The sequence below is a fragment of the Schistocerca americana genome, chromosome 7, assembly GCF_021461395.2.
Source record: "Schistocerca americana isolate TAMUIC-IGC-003095 chromosome 7, iqSchAmer2.1, whole genome shotgun sequence".
Taxonomy (NCBI): Eukaryota; Metazoa; Arthropoda; class Insecta; order Orthoptera; family Acrididae; genus Schistocerca; species Schistocerca americana.
In genome coordinates this window covers 142242574-142263431 of record NC_060125.1, presented here as the reverse complement: position 1 = coordinate 142263431, position 20858 = coordinate 142242574, and the positions used below count along the sequence as shown (strand labels likewise).

At 40.5% G+C, this 20858-nt stretch overlaps 2 protein-coding genes across 2 annotated transcripts in view; one reads left to right on the top strand and one right to left on the bottom strand.

Moving 5' to 3' along the window:
- The window catches only part of LOC124621833 (nucleosome assembly protein 1;2-like), a 344932-nt gene that overhangs the window by 279390 nt on the left and 44684 nt on the right, over positions 1-20858 (top strand). The gene's annotated exons all lie outside the window — the stretch shown is intronic.
- LOC124621831 lies at positions 784-4461 on the bottom strand. Its single transcript, XM_047147270.1, has 2 exons — positions 4221-4461; positions 784-986 (listed from the first exon to the last, which is right to left on the bottom strand). The coding sequence occupies exons 1-2, from the start codon at positions 4432-4434 to the stop codon at positions 862-864; spliced, it is 339 nt and encodes a 112-aa protein (XP_047003226.1). The 5' UTR covers positions 4435-4461; the 3' UTR covers positions 784-861.

Below are 20858 nucleotides of genomic sequence, written 5' to 3'. Positions count from 1 at the left end.
TTTTACAATGACTCAGCTGAAGTCCTCTTGATTTAAGTGATAATTAATTGAAACCCTCAGGTGCCGACAGGTGTTGTCGAAATACGTTGATGGGGACAGCAGAAAATGTTTGCCCCGATCGAGACTCGAACCCAGGGTCTGCTGTTTACATGGCAGACGCTCTATCCATCTGAGCCACCGAGAACACATATGAACAGCGCGACTGCAGGGACTTATCACTTGCAAGCTTCCGGTGAGACCCACATTCTCAACTGCCCACAAGCTACATACGTAATGTACCTAATAGATATTTGGCCATCCGCCCATTAGTCGCGCACACTAAGGTGACGATTCCCATAAAAGTTCGGGCAATTTGTGCTCTTTCGCACAGACGAAGGTCAGTGGCTGCATAGCCTTTAACTACTTTAGTTCTATCTGTATTATCTTGATTTCCTCCAATGTTTAGATTCATTAAACAATTATATCACGATAACCCTTCCAAATAGGAACATTGTGATTTGATATTAAAATTTTTCTTCCATCTCTGAACAGAATGTACCAGAGCTCTTTTGTAATATCATATGTTGCTTTGAAAATGTTACTAATTGACATTTAAATCTGAATGAGAAACACTGAGGTCATAAAGATATGCTGAATTTTTCTCCCAGCACAAAACACATTTACAGTTAAGCACATAATTCCATTAATAATTTCGCACTTTTGGTAATATGGTCTCTCATAGTCCTCTGCACACAAGTAAGACTTTGGGTAATTTAAAACCAATTTTGTTAAACGCATCGGTGCTTTATTTCTGCTTTGTTAGTACAGTATGAGCAGCTCCAGATGGCGTCTCCATGGTGTGGGCTCCCTCAGCAGCGGCGACTACGCTCTGTGTGCGGCTCTGCGGGCGGCGCCTGACCTGGCGTGGGGTCTGTTTGCAGCTCTGCCCGCTGCGTGTCGGCTGCCTGCCCGCGCGTGCTTGGCGTGGCCAGCCCGGGCGTGAGCACCTGCTCGACAGAAAACAACACACGTGATGTCCCAGTGACACCTGGTTACCTTCTTTCTTACCCGAAAATTTCAGTTTCTGTAATACCAACACCTGTTGCTGCTGCTGCAAACACTATGCTCGCATTTTATAGGCGCAAAGTATACTTCAGAAGCGTTTAACACATAGATGACGGGTTTACTTTCACTGGAAAAGTTGCTACCTTATACTTCAGGAACGCTGATCTAGCCTACAATTGCTAGTCGTGGTATATTTGGTTCCAAATAATGTAGTATACTGCCAGTCGGTGTTTTACACTATGGTGCTCTGATACATGTATTTACAAAGTTGTAGACAGAGAAATATGTTGTAAAATAGGCATCTATGGTATTATTCAAAATATCATTGATCTTTTTTGGACGTTTAAAATGTTCATAAAAATGTTATGTAATAGTCTGTGGTGACACTATTAAAACTAGTTTTAGTGTTTTCCTCAGTTCAGTACAACTCTCGTGTAGTACTATCTTCATTTACAGTACATCATATTCGCCTCAGTCAATGCGTGAATTACTTTTTTGTACAGACCACTAACATGCTGACAAATTGTGCTGTGAGGCTTACTGAATTCTATCGTGGAGACAGACTTCGTGTTCTAGATGAAAGATTAACTGCCGTTATTATGTTACATTGCTAAGTAGAAAATCAAAATACAAGTGACTAATGACTACTGAAGATAGATTGTCTGTACAAATCATTGCACCTTATATCTAACTAGACAGTGATTAGAGACGTTATAGTTATGATTCTGTGCCCAACATTCAGAACTACCATCTTCTACAAAAGCATTGTCTCGCTTGTAGGTTTCTTCTAATAATGTTTCATTTACTTTTGCTACATTAATAACCAAAAAAAGACATAATTACGGACTACAGCTCAAAAACTACTGTTACTGGTGTAGTGTCAATGACAGCATTCCTCAGACTTAGTGACACTAAGGTTTATTTCAGAAAAAACGTCATCTTACGTCTTTTTGGTATAACAACGTCGACACTGTACCGAAACTCTGTTAATTAATATATTTCTAATTCAGTAACTCATATAGCAACTATACCCTGTTGCATAACAAAATTGTACATATGGAGAACAATAAACTCTACCAATGCAAAAAGAAATGTCAGATATGTAATGAGATCCTTGAATACCAAGTTCAGTGTATCATCGTATATCTTAGCATCGCACAATGCTAGCGTGCTTGCTAGTTTGTTAGTTAAAGTTCTATGATTCATTTACACTGGAGAAGGGAGAATCTCTCACCTTTGGTTTATTAGTGTTTGTTTATGAAACATGGTAGACAGATATTTATTGGAATGCAGTTTTCTGTTAGTACCATTACCTATTCAACGACTAATTGTAACCAAAGTGCAAATTTAGTACCAATTTTTATAGGTGACTCATACTAATATGTTTTTGTTTTATAAATTTTATACTGATAAGCTACACGAAGATTAGATGTCATAATGGTTCAGCAGATAGACCCTCAGAGTGATCCAAATGTGAACCTGATAGGTCTTATAGGGGGTCCATATTTGGAAAGTAAAACAGTTATTATCAGACATAATACACTCCTGGAAATGGAAAAAAGAACACATTGACACCGGTGTGTCAGACCCACCATACTTGCTCCGGACACTGCGAGACGGCTGTACAAGCAATGATCACACGCACGGCACAGCGGACACACCAGGAACCGCGGTGTTGGCCGTCGAATGGCGCTAGCTGCGCAGCATTTGTGCACCACCGCCGTCAGTGTCAGCCAGTTTGCCGTGGCATACGGAGCTCCATCGCAGTCTTTAACACTGGTAGCATGCCGCGACAGCGTGGACGTGAACCGTATGTGCAGTTGACGGACTTTGAGCGAGGGCGTATAGTGGGCATGCGGGAGGCCGGGTGGACGTACCGCCGAATTGCTCAACACGTGGGGCGTGAGGTCTCCACAGTACATCGATGTTGTCGCCAGTGGTCGGCGGAAGGTGCACGTGCCCGTCGACCTGGGACCGGACCGCAGCGACGCACGGATGCACGCCAAGACCGTAGGATCCCACACAGTGCCGTAGGGGACCGCACCGCCACTTCCCAGCAAATTAGGGACACTGTTGCTCCTGGGGTATCGGCGAGGACCATTCGCAACCGTCTCCATGAAGCTGGGCTACGGTCCCGCACACCGTTAGGCCGTCTTCCGCTCACGCCCCAACATTGTGCAGCCCGCCTCCAGTGGTGTCGCGACAGGCGTGAATGGAGGGACGAATGGAGACGTATCGTCTTCAGCGATGAGAGTCGCTTCTGCCTTGGTGCCAATGATGGTCGTATGCGTGTTTGGCGCCGTGCAGGTGAGCGCCACAATCAGGACTGCATACGACCGAGGCACACAGGGCCAACACCCGGCATCATGGTGTGGGGAGCGATCTCCTACACTGGCCGTACACCACTGGTGATCGTCGAGGGGACACTGAATAGTGCACGGTACATCCAAACCGTCATCGAACCCATCGTTCTACCATTCCTAGACCGGCAAGGGAACTTGTTGTTCCAACAGGACAATGCACGTCCGCATGTATCCCGTGCCACCCAACGTGCTCTAGAAGGTATAAGTCAACTACCCTGGCCAGCAAGATCTCCGGATCTGTCCCCCATTGAGCATGTTTGGGACTGGATGAAACGTCGTCTCACGCGGTCTGCACGTCCAGCACGAACGCTGGTCCAACTGAGGCGCCAGGTGGAAACGGCATGGCAAGCCGTTCCACAGGACTACATCCAGCATCTCTACAATCGTCTCCATGGGAGAATAGCAGCCTGCATTGCTGCGAAAGGTGGATATACACTGTACTAGTGCCGACATTGTGCATGCTCTGTTGCCTGTGTCTATGTGCCTGTGGTTCTGTCAGTGTGATCATGTGATGTATCTGACCCCAGGAATGTGTCAATAAAGTTTCCCCTTCCTGGGACAATGAATTCACGGTGTTCTTATTTCAATTTCCAGGAGTGTATTAGAGGGAATTGTGATTGAATGTAGCAACATATTTAGCCTATTAAGAAACGTGGTAGTGGTGTAATAGTAATATCACCAAAACTGGACGACATGAATGCTGCACTTGAGCTGCCTGCAGACACAGTGTCAGAGCGCCTGCCTCAGGGAGCCACTAGCGACACCACAGCAGTTAGAGCCGTGCCCAGCCTGCTCGCCTTTGCTGGTGTTTACCTTTGAGTGCCCGCCTGCTCTCTGCATTTGCACCCTCCTCAAGAGCGATGCCGTACTCATCGTCGTCTGCTATGCTGTCGCCGTCGTCGTCATCAGCGTCTCTGTTTTCTCCTACTTCTTCCACCACGTCGTCGCCATCGTCTGCAGCAGCGAGCGGCGTGCAGTACGCCACGAGCAACACACCAGCAATCAGCAGGACGAGGCCTCCCTTCATGGCTGCAGTGGTTTCTACACTGGGTGCCTAGCTACAAGTCTCACTACGGAGCTCACCGGCCTCCTCTTATACTGCAGTGGGGCACTTATCACCCGACTCGTAGAAGGCAAGCGCAGCTACACAGCGCTTACGTCAAACTACACAATCAGTCGTATTGTTGTCATATCGTAAAGGCTGGATTATCTTGCTGGACATGGTATGAAATGTTGAGGTTGAAGGTACTAAAAGACGTAAAACAAAACTGTAAGCACTATAGCTGATAAATACAGCACAACCAAGAAAACTAATCATGTACCTGAAAGTTTATACACACGAATTACGAACGTCTTCATTCGTAAGAACAGCAATATAGAAGGGAAATCACTCACTTTAAGAACTAATTTAAAAAGTACAGGAATTTATTCAATAACAGTTAATGTCATCCTAGTTATCGTTACATTGCGTTATCATGCTGCACATTTAGCTAGAATTTTTCAATATTATGTATTACAATTCTCCGATTATTTATGTCAGAATTCGTTATAAAATATTAGCAATTATTAAAGTTTTGTTTTGTTCTCTTTACAATGAATCTTAAGTTCATATAATGTAACCTATCCATTCATTTAAGAGGCTTCCCAAATTCTTCATGCTATTAACCATGGAGAAGAATAGACTTGTGAACACCAGTACTGATGTTTGGGCCCCTATAACTATGTTCCATATTAGGAATTTTCTTTCCCCTTTTTCGTATTGCTACTTCCATTGTGACAAATAATAGCAACATTGATAACTATGAATTAAGATTCACATCCATATTACCTGGAGCCATTCTCTGAGCTTTATTTAATAATTATTCACAATTTTTGTGTACAGGCTATTGCAAAATGAAACACGTACACCATTTTATATCAGTCCAAATACCTATCAAAATCTGAGGAGACGTTAACTACATAACAGTTATAAATAATTAAACTTTCTCATCATCCAACACCCAGTACTGACACAACGTCGGCTTGAAGTGAGACTCACGTGGGCACTAATGCATACAATGTGGCGCCAAATGAATTCGTGCTGTCAGTAAATGAAAGCTGTTGTCTGCTTCCTGGTATGGAAGTATACGTCTTGCCATGCATTGTTTATGCATGACAGACCAGGAGACCAAGGATGCCAGTCAAGAATGTATACATTCTCTAGTTTTTTATGGTATGAACTACTGTATGGCGGCTTTCATTCTCATATTCCATTTGGTAATTAATTCATAAAGGGTATGAGTAAAGTGATTATCATTTACACCACGTACTGCTGTACAATTAATGACTCAGAGTCCGAATGTTGTTTCTGTGGCACTGGGTGATAAACTACACTGAGACACTACATTCATCTCACAAAAGACAATGAGGGCCTAGCGATACACGAAATGATGGTACATAGTGTAGAGTCTCACTTGCCTGTCAGAGTTGGTTGAAGATAAGTTTCGGCTGGCAAGTACCCACTAGTGAGCTGCGAAAACCAGTCGCCACTCAGTCAGTGGCCTCGCCTGTATAAAACAATTAGTTACATTGAATGAGAAACACCGTAAGTGAGTGAGTTATACACACTAAGTAAAACGCCCGTCAAACCGAGAAATTGTTGCTCTACTTCTAATTTCACGTTCTCGATAACGGCAGCTTAACCACGATGTGTTGCTCTTACATAGTACACGTGGTTTTACGGATGCATCTGCGTCTGTAAGGACTCGGATGTCAAGGTAGAGGCAGGTATATTTCATGTTTCTACAGTATAAAACAGATCTGGGTCCGCAGCTTCCTGAGGATCGCGAAATCCACCCGCCGCTACACAACAAACATCCCGTCGACAGCAAGTCATTAGGGACCGAGCACAAGCTTACATTAGGAAAAGATGGGAAATAAATCGGCCGTCCCCTTTTCAAAGAAGGATCCCGGTATGTCCTTCGAGCGATTTGGGAAATCGTCGAAAACTTATTATACCTTGATCGCCGGACGAGAATTTGAAGCTAAGGAAGAAACCGAACGTATACCCAGAATAAATAATCATGTCTTAGTGAGATTTTCGTCAAATTATAGCAGACATTAAGGCGAATTTCCCAATATTAGCAACAAATTTTTTACCGACTATAGTCCATTTGTGTTTTGTAACTGAACTATATAAAGTTTTGCTGTGTCATTTGTAACAAGGTTCTAAGAGAACTTCGGCGGCTTACCATGAATGCGACCTCATCGAATGGTTTCAGGACAACAGCTCCGCAAACCACTGTCACGTCGACAGAAGAAGAGACTCCACACACATCAGTCCCATTATATTAAATGTAAGCAAACACAAAACTCAGGTATTATTCTTGTTTTGCCTCTGCACTTGAGGCTCAGCAGTCTGTATTCTGCTGTTGCAGCAATCAAATAACATACCTGAAAAGCCATTTAGACACTTACAATGTGTATGACAGTCGAAAAAAAGAAGACATTCACAATGCATACGCAGTCGAGAACGTGAATATCGTTTATGGAGAATGTCGCCCAACTATTATAATCTGATGAGTAACCAGATAGTGGTAACTGTCGCGATTTGTCTTTGCGAATATTATAAAAAAATTTCTACAAACTGGAAGTGTAGAGGAAAAAAAACTCCAAGTAAAAAGAAGAGCTGCAGATAGAAGGAAATGAAAATAGCATAATAGCAGCAGTAACGATAATGTGAATGTCACTAAGAGGCGTCTTGGAAGTACGAAGGGACCGACCAAACGAGTCATCTGTTAAAATTAGATTCCATCACATTTCATGATCCTCACATACCGCTGCAACTGCAGTTTCGTAGCAATGACTTCCAAAATCGGTGGTAGGTCTCCGAATGTTATCTAAGAAAAGTGTAGAGTGATACGTGCAATATCAATTATATAAGATCTGAGCAAAGAAAGAATACCGAAAAATCTTTTAGCATAAATAATTGTCCGTCGTCGGACTCATTCAATACAGAATCGTGATTCCAGATCGCATAAGAATGCCCGTTACATCCTCAAGAGAGGAAACAGCGCTGAGTCTTTCATTATAATATTTCTCTCTATCGACGTCATTCATTATGTGAGGACTAGATATTTATTTTTGGAAGTTGTTAAGTGGCTTGGTCGAAAATATTTTTGACGTGAATCTTCAAAATTACTGGTGCATCAGTTTCTGTTCTTGCTGACAGAGTGGACTTTCTTAACATAAAACATGTACGTTGTATAAGTTAGAAGTAAGTAACAATTATTTCAATGACACTGTCACAGTGGCGGCTGTGAAAATCGCGACCAAGTCAACAAATTCTTCTTATAAAAACTCAGCGACTGGCCCATAGGATTAGCTACAAAAAATAGTAAGTTCAAATGGTTGAAAAAATTGTTTTATTTATTTATTTATTTATTTATTTATTGTTCCGTGGGACCACATTTAGGAGAAGTCTCCATGGTCATGGAACGAGTCAATACATGAAATTATAACACGATTGTAGAAACACATAAAATGAAACAAGTCGTTAGTTTAAATAAAGAAAATCAAGAATGTAACACTGGAATTTGCTTAATTTTTTATCTCTTCCAGGAGCTCCTCGACAGAATAGAAGGAGTGAGCCATGAGGAAACTCTTCAGTTTAGACTTAAAAGTGTTTGGGCTACTGCTAAGATTTTTGAGTTCTTGTGGTAGCTTATTGAAAATGGATGCAGCAGAATACTGCACTCCTTTCTGCACAAGAGTCAAGGAAGTGCATTCCACATGCAGATTTGATTTCTGCCTGGTATTAACTGAGTGAAAGCTGCTAACTCTTGGGAATAAGCTAATATTGCTAACAACAAACGACATTAAAGAAAATACATACTGTGAGGGCAATGTCAAAATTCCCAGACTATTGAATAGGGGTCGACAAGAGGTTTTCGAACTTACACCATACATAGCTCGAACAGCCCGTTTTTGAGCCAAAAATACCCTTTTTGAATCAGAAGAATTACCCCAAAAAATAATACCATATGACATAAGCGTATGAAAATATGCGAAGTATACTACTTTTCGTGTTGAAATGTCACTTATTTCAGATACTGTTCTGATGGTAAATAAAGCGGCATTTAGTTTCTGAACAAGATCCTGAACATGGGCTTTCCACAACAGCTTACTATCTATCCGTACGCCTAGGAACTTGAACTGTTCCGTCTCGCTTATAACATGCCCATTCTGTCTGATTAAAATGTCAGTTCTTGTTGAATTGTGGGTTAGAAACTGTAAAAACTGAGTCTTACTGTGATTTAGCATCAAATTATTTTCCACAAGCCACGAACTTACTTCATGAACTACATTATTTGATAATGTTTCAATATTACACACAAGATCCTTCACTACCAAGGTGGTGTCATCAGCAAACAGAAATATTTTTGAATCACCTGTAATACTAGAAGGCATATCATTTACATAAATAAGGAACAGCAGTGGCCCCAGCACCGACCCTTGGGGAACGCCCCATTTAACAGTGCCCCATTGGGACTGAACATCATTACCACTCTCAATATTGCGGAGGATTACCTTCTGCTTTCTGTTCTTAAAGTAGGAGGCGAACCAATTGTAAGCTACTCCCCTTACTCCATAATGTTCCAACTTCTGCAGTAATATTTTGTGGTCAACACAGTCAAAAGCCTTCGTTAAATCAAAGAAAACACCTAACGTTCTCAACCTTTTATTTAATCCGTCCAAAACCTCACAGAGAAAAGAGAATATAGCATTTTCAGTTGTTAAGCCATTTCTAAAACCAAACTGTACATTTGACAGCAAATTATGTGAATTTAAATGCTGCAGTAACCTTGTATATACAAGCCTCTCGATAACTTTAGCAAACACCGATGGCATAGAAATAGGTCTATAATTGTCAACATTATCCCTGTCTCCCTTTTTATAAAGTGGCTTCACTACCGAGTACTTTAATCGGTCAGGAAACCGACCACTGCTAAAGGAAAAGTTACAGATATGGCTAAGTACTGAGCTAATATACGTGGAACAATACTTCAGTATTCTGCTAGATACCCCGTCATATCCATGAGAGTTCTTGGTCTTTAGTGATTTAATTATTAACTCAATCTCCCTCTTGTCAGTATCATGGAGGAGCATTTCAGGTAACAGTCTCGGAACACTTTTTTCTAAGAGCGCTATATGATTCCCTGTTGGGACTAGGTTTCTATTTAGTTCACCTGCTATATTCAGAAAGTGATTATTAAGTACTGTACATATATGCGACTTATCAGTAACACGGACATCCCCACTACGCACTGATTCTATATTCTCGACCTGTCTCTGCAGACCAGCCACTTCCTTTACGACTGACCATATGGTTTTAATTTTATCCTGAGACTTAGCTATTCTATCTGCATACCACATACTTTTTGCCTTCCTAATAACTTTTTTAAGCACCTTACAATACTGTTTGTAATGGGCTGCTGCATTTAGATTTTGACTGTTTCTAACGTTTTGATATAATTGCCACTTTGTTCTACAAGATATTCTTATCCCTTTAGTCAGCCACCCAGGCTGCCTGTTTGTGCTAGTACCCTGTTTTAAACGTTCTAACGGAAAGCAACTTTCAAAGAGCACGAGAAAAGTCTTGAGGAAAGCATTATATTTATCGTCTACTGTATCAGCACTATAAACATCTTGCCAATCTTGTTCCTTGATAAGGTTTACAAAAGTCTGTACAGCAACTGGATCAGCTTTCCTAAAAAGTTGGTAACTATATTTAACATGTGTTGAAGCACAAAAATCTTTTAGACTTAAAATTTGTGCATCATGATCTGAAAGGCCATTCACCTTTTTGCTAACAGAATGCCCTTCTAATAATGACGAATGAACAAAAATATTGTCTATGGTTGTTCTACTGTTCCCTTGCACTCTCGTTGGAAAGAATACGGTTTGCATAAGATTATATGAATTAAGGAGGTCTACCAGCATCCTTTTCCTTGCACAATCACTTATACAATTAATATTGAAGTCACCACATATAACTAACTTTTTGTATTTCCTATAAAGTGAACCAAGAACCTCCTCTAGCTTTAGCAAAAATGTTGTGAAATCGGAGTCTGGGGATCTATAAATAACAACAGTAAGAAGTTTAGCTCCACTAAATTTAACCACACCTGCACAACATTCAAACACCTTTTCAGTGCAGTACTTTGAAACATCAATTGACTCAAATGGGATACCGTTTTTCACATACATGGCTACTCCCCCACACCGCAAAGAGCTCCTAGAAAAGCTGCCAGCCAACCTGTATCCTGGTAAAGGAAGCCTCTGAATTATCTCCTTATTTAAGAAGTGTTCAGATATACCAATAATTTCAGAGTCAACATCTATAAGCAGTTCACTAACTTTATCTCGAATACCTTGTATATTTTGATGAAATATACTAATTCCCTCATTAATCGGATACCCAAGCTTTGTAGAAAGTGGTTTCTTTGTTAGAGAGACTTCCCTTAAGCAGGAATACCTATCAGCTGACTTCAATCTAAAAAAGGTACAGCTCTAACACCCACAACTACCGGAATTTTCCCATGAGTGATCCCACCACCCCCACCTATGCTGTCACCTATAAGTTTTACCAACCTCCCCTTCCCATACCTGTTGAGGTGCAGGCCATGTCTAGTGAAACCCGTCCTACTGATAGACTCCACCGACACCACTGAAATGTGATTCATGCCTTCTGTCATCAGCGCACCCCCAAGTCTCATGTTATTACGCCTGACGGCTATATTAAGATGAGGCCGATCGTGACGCTGAAACAGTTCCACGAAATGCACATTCGTGTTGCCAGTCTGAGTGGCTATCTTTTCCAGGTCACCATCTATGTCATACTTCCCATCCCTATCAATACTATTACCAGCCCCACCCACAATCACTACCTGATCCTCTTTAGTAAAATCCCTACATAACCCCCCTATGCTCTGAGCACTATGGGACTTAACTTCTGAGGTCATCAGTCCCCTAGAACTTAGAACTACTGAAACCTACCTAACCTAAGGATATCACACACACAGCCATGCCTGAGGCAGGAATCAAACCTGCGACCACAGCGGTCGCGCGGTTCCAGACTGGAGCGCCTAAAACCGCTTGGCCACTCTGGCCGGCTAAATAGTAAGTATTCAGTATTCAGTGAGACTATTATCTAAAGCTTCAGCAACAAAAGTTACAAATAAGAAGAAACAATTGAAAGAAACAACACTGGCAGATATTTTTTAATTCGTAAGTAAAGCATTACTTATCGTTATAAAGAGACTACATCAATTTAAGATATACGCATATTTAAAGATGAAGCGAGTTTCTCACTCGATGGAAACATGTTATTTTCCAATTGATTTAATATCATTATTCATTCAAGACAAATTAGACAGTTTATGACTGAAAAAAAGAATAAAACCGTTCTGACGTTTCATATGGCAGACCAATGAAAAATTTTGTGTGAGGTAGAAGCATCGTTTACATATCATGAGCAAGTCAATCCTCGCAATAAGCTCTAATCGCCAGATGAAAGCCGATGCTGACACAAAGAACATGATAAAAACAACGCTCCTTGTCTATCAACGTTCAGTGTGTGTGAGGTGTGGAGGCTTTAATTTTGGCTGCATGACAATCCGCTGTCGACACCAACAGCTAGGATTGCAAATATCGATCTGATCATACGTGTGGAGCTAGGGCCTTTTGTCGAGGTGTGCGTTGTTTGTTTGGCGGGCCCTGGTACTGACAGCTAGCTGGAGGGCACGTGGCTCGCAAGTTGTTGCTTTTCGGTGACTCCTGATGTACAAAAGGTCTGAGGCAGGCCCTGACGCCTTGCTTAAGGATTGATAGCGTCGTGTTACGGGAAGAGTAAAAATCGGCAAGTTCCCGACCTAGTCTCCAAAAGCAACTACACGAATCACAGGCAATAACACCCCGGCTTGGAATCCTGAAGGTCACATCTTCTTTACACTTGAATGGAGTTAAGGGTAGTATCTTTTGTTTTTTGTGTAATTATCGTCATAAGTCCACGTCTGCGTTAACGTGGAATTGGACCTGTTCCATTAATGCGCCCTCGAGCGATTGCAAGTGTTATCATCAGTCAGTGTTAATGTATTGTTCCAGGCAATATTCTGTACGACTGTACGGGTATTCCTTTTACAAACTGAGCTGATGAAATTCAAGGTGTAACATAATCTGTTTCAGAGGCAAGGCAACCTTGTGATCTGCTGTCCTCCAGGATTATAGTAAGAGTCCAATCAACTGAGATGTGTTCCCGTTCTTGGTCTTTCCTTCTGACCTCTTGCCACATGTTAGATAATATAAGGAATAGCTTGTGTTTCGAAAGCTATAATGCTCTCTTGTGCCGATTTATTTTTCAAACGAATAAGAAATCTTCATAGAACTTTCAGGACAACCGTTTTCGTTTCGTCTCGTTTTTTGGGAAGTATCCTCAGCAATTCTTCAGAAAGTCTTTAGAGTTTGCTTCCAAATGAAAATCAATGAAATTCACCCAGACGGATACGTCCTCACAATACGATCGTTCAGTCTTACTGTGAATATTATTACAACATCAAATATGAAAATCCTTTTTGTTCACTTACCATGCTATCCACCTTCAACAACAAGATGATCTTCGCTGTGCACTTCTCGAAATTTCGCTAGAATACCCCAGTCATTAATCTGTTTTGTCATTATTTCCACTACAGATTTTTAAAATATCTTCCTAAAGTCACAACCAAAATAAAATTGATTTTCTCATTTCGTTTCACATGTGATGCGGGTTTCTCACAGTAATAACAATATCTTGTAAGATAAAATGTCTGAACTGACGATCGAAAAATATTAGTCAGTACCTGTTCTAGCACAATAATCCTTCTAATAAGGGTTCTTGCACTTTCCATGAACAACATCGGTGTAGCTCACCAGAATAATATGTTCCCTCAATGAACATTTGTATCCCTTTTTCCTTCACTTTGTTAGCTCTACCCCGCCCATAACACTTTCACCACTAATTAAATATTTAAACAATGTGTTGACTTTTATTTAAGAACATAGCAAAACAATGGTCTGTTGACGACTGATGCCTCCTCCATAACCAAACATAGCAGTGTTCAACAAAAGACTCAGCAGAAAGCACATCTTTCTAACAGCGAAGCAACGAAGAACGGATGCCTGTACTGCTAAATAAGTGAAACTACACCGCTGAAAAAACCTGAGCAGACGTCAAAACCAGGTAGTCATTAACCACACTATTTCCATAAAACTAATAAGGAACCAACTACGTTTCTGAAACTTTCATAAAATTTTTGAAAACACTTTTGAAGATCTGTAACTGTTCTCTAAAAAACCATCAAATTAGCCAATTCTCAGACGCCGCATTTCTTATGACAACGAAACTTATATGCATTTAAACTTGAAGAACTAGCATATTATGATGTATTATAGCTAGGAAAACGTCGTAGTAACTATAGATACTCTCATATCCTGAATGTATTGCTTATTTGAAGTAATGAGGATAATAAATTAATCATATTATATAACAATTACAAATATTCATTGATTGTTAAGAATGACTGGGACCTCAAACAGAACACAAAAGGAAAGACAATTTCCAACTTTACGGACAAATACCTATCGGGAAAAGGAGACGAAACTGCCAAAAAAATTCTAGAAGCTATGGTCGTAATCAGTAAGCCGATGTGACGGGCAAAGTCGTTGAGTTGCGTGCAGTAGGCGAGCATAGTATATTTTGCATTCGAAAATTTTTGAAATATGCTTAATTACTATTCATAAGTCATAAGTTTGAACATGACGCTCCTGTTGTATGCTTTCAGGATACCTTGTTCTTTTCGTTTGCCATTTCCACCATGGCACTGAGCGGGTTGGGATAGTGCCTAATGCACCAGAATCGCATTCGGGATACCCGAGTTGAACCCCAGGGCCGACATTCTGATGTGGGTTGTGAGTGGCTTCTCAGCTCACCATTCGTGAATGCTTGAATGTTACCTTGAAGTGGCCACTCCGCTTCCATCAATTCCAGTAAATGATAATCGGAAAATACTTCGTGTCCAGCGACCTTAGGTGTCGACGAGACATAAAGCATTTAACTAATATCCTCATTTCAACCAAAGCAAACAAACGACCTGCCTACGAAGTGTAAACCGTGCGTCTGTTATCAGCACTGAGTAAAACGGCAATTCTTTTCCACGTACTTTTCCTCTCTTCGTGGCGGTTGTTGTATGCTACTAACTCCAGTCACTAACTTGTTATTGTTTGAAATTGAACCTCGTGCTGGAAAGACGTGGGCGGTCGACATGTATGCACAAATGTTCACTGTAATCTCTAAAGAACATTACCGCCATACAGAAACACATCTCAATGGAGATACCATCGTCAAATGAATTTTATTGACTGATTTCTGCTTGATGATAAATGTTATAATTTACGAAATGAATGACTGACAATAAAATAGATTTTATATATAATTACACACTCTGTATATTGCCATAGGGTGTTCTATTACAAGTTCAATTTAAAATGATGACCTTTGTTGAAACCCCCTGGAAATGAAATACAAGTTATACCTATGGTTATAGGTGTAGGGAATAGAGATGTAACTATTCACTTATGAGTCTTGGTGTTTCCGGATTGGATGGTATATGTCCTGATTTGTGCTACCAGCGGTGTACATTTGTTCACTAATCATGTATTTTATCCTCAGAAATTAAAAAGAGTTGATGCATTTCCTCTGTCGTATAGAACAAGAAATCTAGTTCCACAGTACAATTATTGCATTGTACATGAAAGCTTATTAGAATAGCATTCAACCTGTATTATGTACTACACACTTTGATGATGTGTAGCGACATACATTGAGCACTTATTAAATTCTTCTTTCCCAACTTTGTTTAAGTTGTTTAACTTACTTCTACAATTGAGTTAAAAAGTAAGCTACAGAAATTATGATTTTAAAGCACACATACGATAAGACTTACAGCGCAATATGTCTACATGTTAGTGGCCTCTACAATGAAGTATATTATTCAGTGATAGAGAACTCATAATGTACTGACAATGACGGTAATTGCATATCAGGGCATAGAGAAGTGATGAAAACTCTATGACTGGTTCAAATGGTTCAAATGACTCTGAGGTCATCAGTCCCCTAGAACTTAGAACTACGTAAACCTAACTAACCTAGTGACATCACAAACATCCATGCCCGAGGCAGGATTCGAACCTGCGACCGTAGCGGTCACGCGGTTTCTGACTGTAGCGCCTAGAACCGCTCGGCCACCACGGCCGGCTTCTATGACTGCTTTTAAAAATCTTACCATATATACGTAACTGTTTTAGAAACATGCTAAACGTAAAAAGAAAAAAATTACCTTTTCGACGTTTAACAAATACACACCTGCAATTTATACATTTGTTTATCCCTTTATACATATCTGTATAACATTATCATGGTGTAAAATACTGGCTTAAGGTATGCCACGTAATATGTAACTAGATATGCCAGGGGGTGCACTTATTGCCTAGACTAGTGTTCCTGAGTTGTATGATAACTGTTATTCCAAACAAAAGAGACCACTCATCTTTTTGTCATCTCCTTCTTACATACACGTTTTGCACATCAAAGGGAAGCTTAGTGATGTAGCAAGTGTAAGAATGTGTGGCTGAAATTTTCTGATGTAACAGGAATGTAAGCACATATCACTGTAACACCACATGTGTTGATTACCATTAAGCAGGTGCTCATGCCTGAGCGGGCCACACCAAACACGCATGGTCAGGCGGCTGACATGGTGCAGCCAAAACCAGAACCAGATCACATGGCGGGTCAGGCGCTGCTTCCAGAGCTGACCACAGTTGCCACTCCTGAAGTGGAGCCACAAAATGGAGGCACAGTCTGAATCTGCTCACACTGCCTAGCACCCTGCAGTAACAAGGGAGAAATAAAGCACCACTGCACTTTGCATCAAACATACATGATTATTAACCAATGTCTTATAAATGTAAGCTCTAGCACAGTCATTGCTGATAAATGAGAATGGGGAAAATTTGGGTGATTCCAAATTTTTAAAGTCCTTCAGTATTCGACTATAAACAATGTATGCAGTGTTGTAATATAATTTCTCTATTACTTCATTTATTCTGATGTGATGTAAAAGTCAATTCCTTCATTCGGTTTAATAACTAATTATCTACAGTATTCAGGATTGTGGTACATGGAGCAACATTATACTGAATCTGCCAGAAAAGCAATGGAAAGAAGAGCTTATAGCAGCCGCAATTCCTATGCTCTTCCCGTTACTGAATGATTTCCAAATCTACATATATAACTGCAGGCGAACACTTCGATGTACATTCAGACATGAAAAAAAAAATTATTTTCGCCCACGACAGTTATCATCTGGAACTATTATAGGACATTTTGAATTAATAGATCTAAAGCAGTACCTTCTGCGAGAGAAAAAAGACGATTCTACTCACTAGTTGTGAAACTACGATAACAAAATTAACATGTTTCTACAAATAACAATATCTGTAAAGTATGCAGACAATATTTCAGCAGCATCCACATCTGCATATGTAATTCGTACTGCACGGTAGGGAGTGATACTTAGCACAGCACCACATCATGGGGATGCTTCCCATTCCAGTCACTTGGATTGCCAGAAGAGTACATAAGTGGATGGAGAATATCTCTGAACTCTCAGTTAATACATGTTCTGCAACCTTTTATTAGGCTTTTGCTGGTTACTAGGTGTCTATATTAGATGCCTGCCAGTTCAGACATTTTTGCATTTGTGTTGCAGTGCTCATGGGTCAATCACGCCTGTGACTGTATCTGCCCCATTGCTTGTATATATTTAATACCACAGATAGTTCTGTTTAACGTTAGTAATTGAGTAATATGCTAAAAAGTGATGAACAGGTCATTCTTAGGTAATCTCCTATGTAGACTTGAAACACTTCGATTCTATATCTGTAAATATGGTCAGTAACATAATCATAGAGATTACTAGCCTCTTCGTTATGCTGAACCACAAAGCTTCACTGTCTGTTACAGTGCATAACAGTCCAGCAGACACGTTGCTACCGATATACTGTCAATCACATGCATACCTAGTGTAGTAGTTGCCAAGAAAGGAATTTAAAAATAATTGAACAATAAAGTCAGCTTTCTTTTACAAGAACTCTTAGTAGCAAAACTGTTATTGACAAAAATCACAGAGAGCAGTTATCACTCTGTCTGTGAAATACACTTTATTGTCCAACATGAAGTGGACTTCAGAAATGAATATTGTTATTACTTTCAATTATATTTTTCTCAAAATTTTTTTATGTCTTTATTACATACAATTTCTTTTCTACATCAGTCTTATGATAGTTTCACTGAAAGATGCTAGAGATAAAAAATGGATTGCTGCAGGTTACACACATTACACATATAATTCTGACATATATAAACTGAAAAGGCGTTTACATCACATGGAATACTGTGAATTAGATGACGGAAGGCAAATCATCGTCAGTAGTTAGTAATTCAACTTTCTGTAACCATTAGCACACCAGATCGAGTCGACAGACGTTTAGAAGATGGTACACCAGAAGACTGTCTGGACCCCCACTACCAACACTTTCTTGTTGACAGACAAAAGAATTCCTGCTTTACACCTTCTATTACGAATCGCTAAGGACAATAGCGTCCCACAATGTTTGGGTTGACCACGTGATGGAATTTGCCAACCAGCTCCGTCAGGTGGGAGAATGGCGACAACTGTTCAGTAAGGTGCATTACTGGCGGTTTTCTCGAGAGTGAACATACAGTGAAATGTTGCAGTTAAACATTTAAGTAAATGTGAAAGGAATATAGAATCGTTTTAGGTATGCAGTTTATTAATTGTCTTATGTCCAAAGGCGCTAAAGAGACGTTGTTAACAGTATACGCACATTTATATTTTACGTATATACAGTTGTCGTCGTTGATAATTGACCATCATTGTCCATTGATCTTTACTGACCCAACGGTTTACATTTTTATGTTTCAGACAGGTAGATAATGGACTGCAGAAGACCTTAAAGATGTAAAACTAGTTGTTGATGGAGGTGTGTTGCTTAGGTGGGCCGTTGAAACTTTTGATATACCTTGTAGTACACTACAACATGGATTAAGGAAAGGAAATTAATCCGACCGAGAGGTAAGCTGCACTTTGTGTCACACAGCCGCTGATTAAAACTATATTTTGAAGACTTTGTGAACTAATTATATCCATCTTTATGTCTCAGATGGGAGCAAAGTGAAGTGCAGAAGATTGGGGGTGGTTACACACGGTTAAAGGAGGTTACACACAAGACAGAATTAGTTTAGGATGTACTGAGTCTGCAGCATTGCTTCATATCGAAGGTTTGGGAACCGCTGTGGAACCAGGACATTTTCATCGTAGTCCGGTGAAAGGATCGGGTAACAGCAATATTCCACAATATTGTCGACACCCGATCCTCAATGCATTCAAAATGCGACAATGCCAGTGACGAATCACACTTCAGAGATTTCTGACAGAGGTCTTCTGGTAAAGGAAATCTTCGTGTTAGAAAGTTATCTGTGTGCTCAATCTGACCCAACCAAAACCCAAGTGATTTCTAAGACGGGATATATGTACGTATGTGTAACGAGTGGGAGGAACTTCGCCAACTGAAAGTGCATATGTTTGCCATTAGATGAGAGCCAGCCTGAGACATTGAGATATTGTCTCCTCCTACCACTCAGAGCTGACTATAGTCCCATTCAAGTTGAGCGCCACACTTTACGATGCACAAGAAAGCCACAATTCCATCTCTAGACAGAGCAGAGTTCCGCACTTCCTACTTGAGTCTTATCTTTAGATAAGCTTCACTTGTTCACAGAGATGACCGAAAACATGTTTTGATCCCAATAAGGATGTTGAAAATACAGCTAAAGTGACAAGTTCTCAACTTTTTTTTACTTTCCTTTGTTGCATGATAAACTGTCTGCCATCCCATCATTTACCTTTCAGGAAAAAATTGATAACGAACGAGACTGTCTCCAAGGCGTTCTGAGAACGCCCTAAATTGTTGGCTGCCATAGGTCTCAATCTGTAAGTATTTTACAATCACCGCTACCTTTTTTGTGTTCATAGCCTTTGAAGTAGCGAGAATCGTTTGTAAACATGGTATTAATTGTAGTATAATTGAGACTGGAGACGGCAAAAAGTAGAAATCACATAATGATTTCATCGGAATATTGTAAGGTACCCCTCTGTATTCAGTTATTACCTTAAAAATTCGGAGACATGAAAATGGAAGTAAAATTATAAAATAGGGATTGCTGTGTAGATAGACTGTATTAGTATTTGTAACCAGTTGTCCTTCAGTCATTGAACAACGCTTAATTAGGCTGTCTGATCTGCTCATTATGTATTAATTCTGTGCATTTGGAAATATTCTTCCACAATAAGTAGGTCCTTCAAGGCGTTAGATACATTAATACTTGTACGCTGTCTTTATTCAGTTTCACAGAATTAGTCACTATTACTATGGCTATTCTACTACTTAAACTTGGATGACATTGTCGAAGATGCCATGAGCACTTCCCAACCCTTCGCTCATTTCAATCATTCAGAATATAGACGTAAAATAAAGTGCAGTTGAATTCCTACATGATACTACCTGTATTCTACATACACTATGTGAGCTAAAGTACCCGGACACCTGGCTGAAAATCGCTTACAAGTTCGTGGCGTTCTCCATCGGTAACGCTAGAATTCAGTATGCTGTTGGCCCACCCTTAGCGTTGATGCAGCTTCCACTCTCCCAGGCAAACGTTCAGTCAGGTGTTGGAAGGTTTCTTGGGGAATGGCAGCCCGTTCTTTATGTAGTGTTGCACGGAGGAGAGGTATCGATGTCGGTCGGTGAGGTCTGACACGAATTCGGCGTTCCAAAACATCGCAATGGAGTTGTATAGGATTCAGATCAGGACTCTGTGCAGGCCAGTCCATAACAGGGATTTTATTGTCGTGCAATCACTCCGCCACAGGCCGTGCATAATAAACAGGTGCTCCATCGTGTCAAAAGAAGCAATCGCCATCCCCGAATTGCTCTTCAATAGTGGGAAGCAAGAAGGTTTTTAAAGCATCAATGTAGGCCTGTGGTGCGATAGTGCCACGCAAAACAAGGGTGCAAGCCCCCTCCATGAAAAACATGAATAAAACTACCACACCATAACACTACCGCCTCCGAATTTTACTGTTGGCACTACACACGCTGGCACATGTCGTTACCAGTCATGCGCCATACCCACACCCTGCCATCGGATCACCACATTGTGTACCATTATTCGTCACTCCACACAACGTTTTTCCACTGTTCAGTCACCCAATATTTACACTCCTTACACCAAGC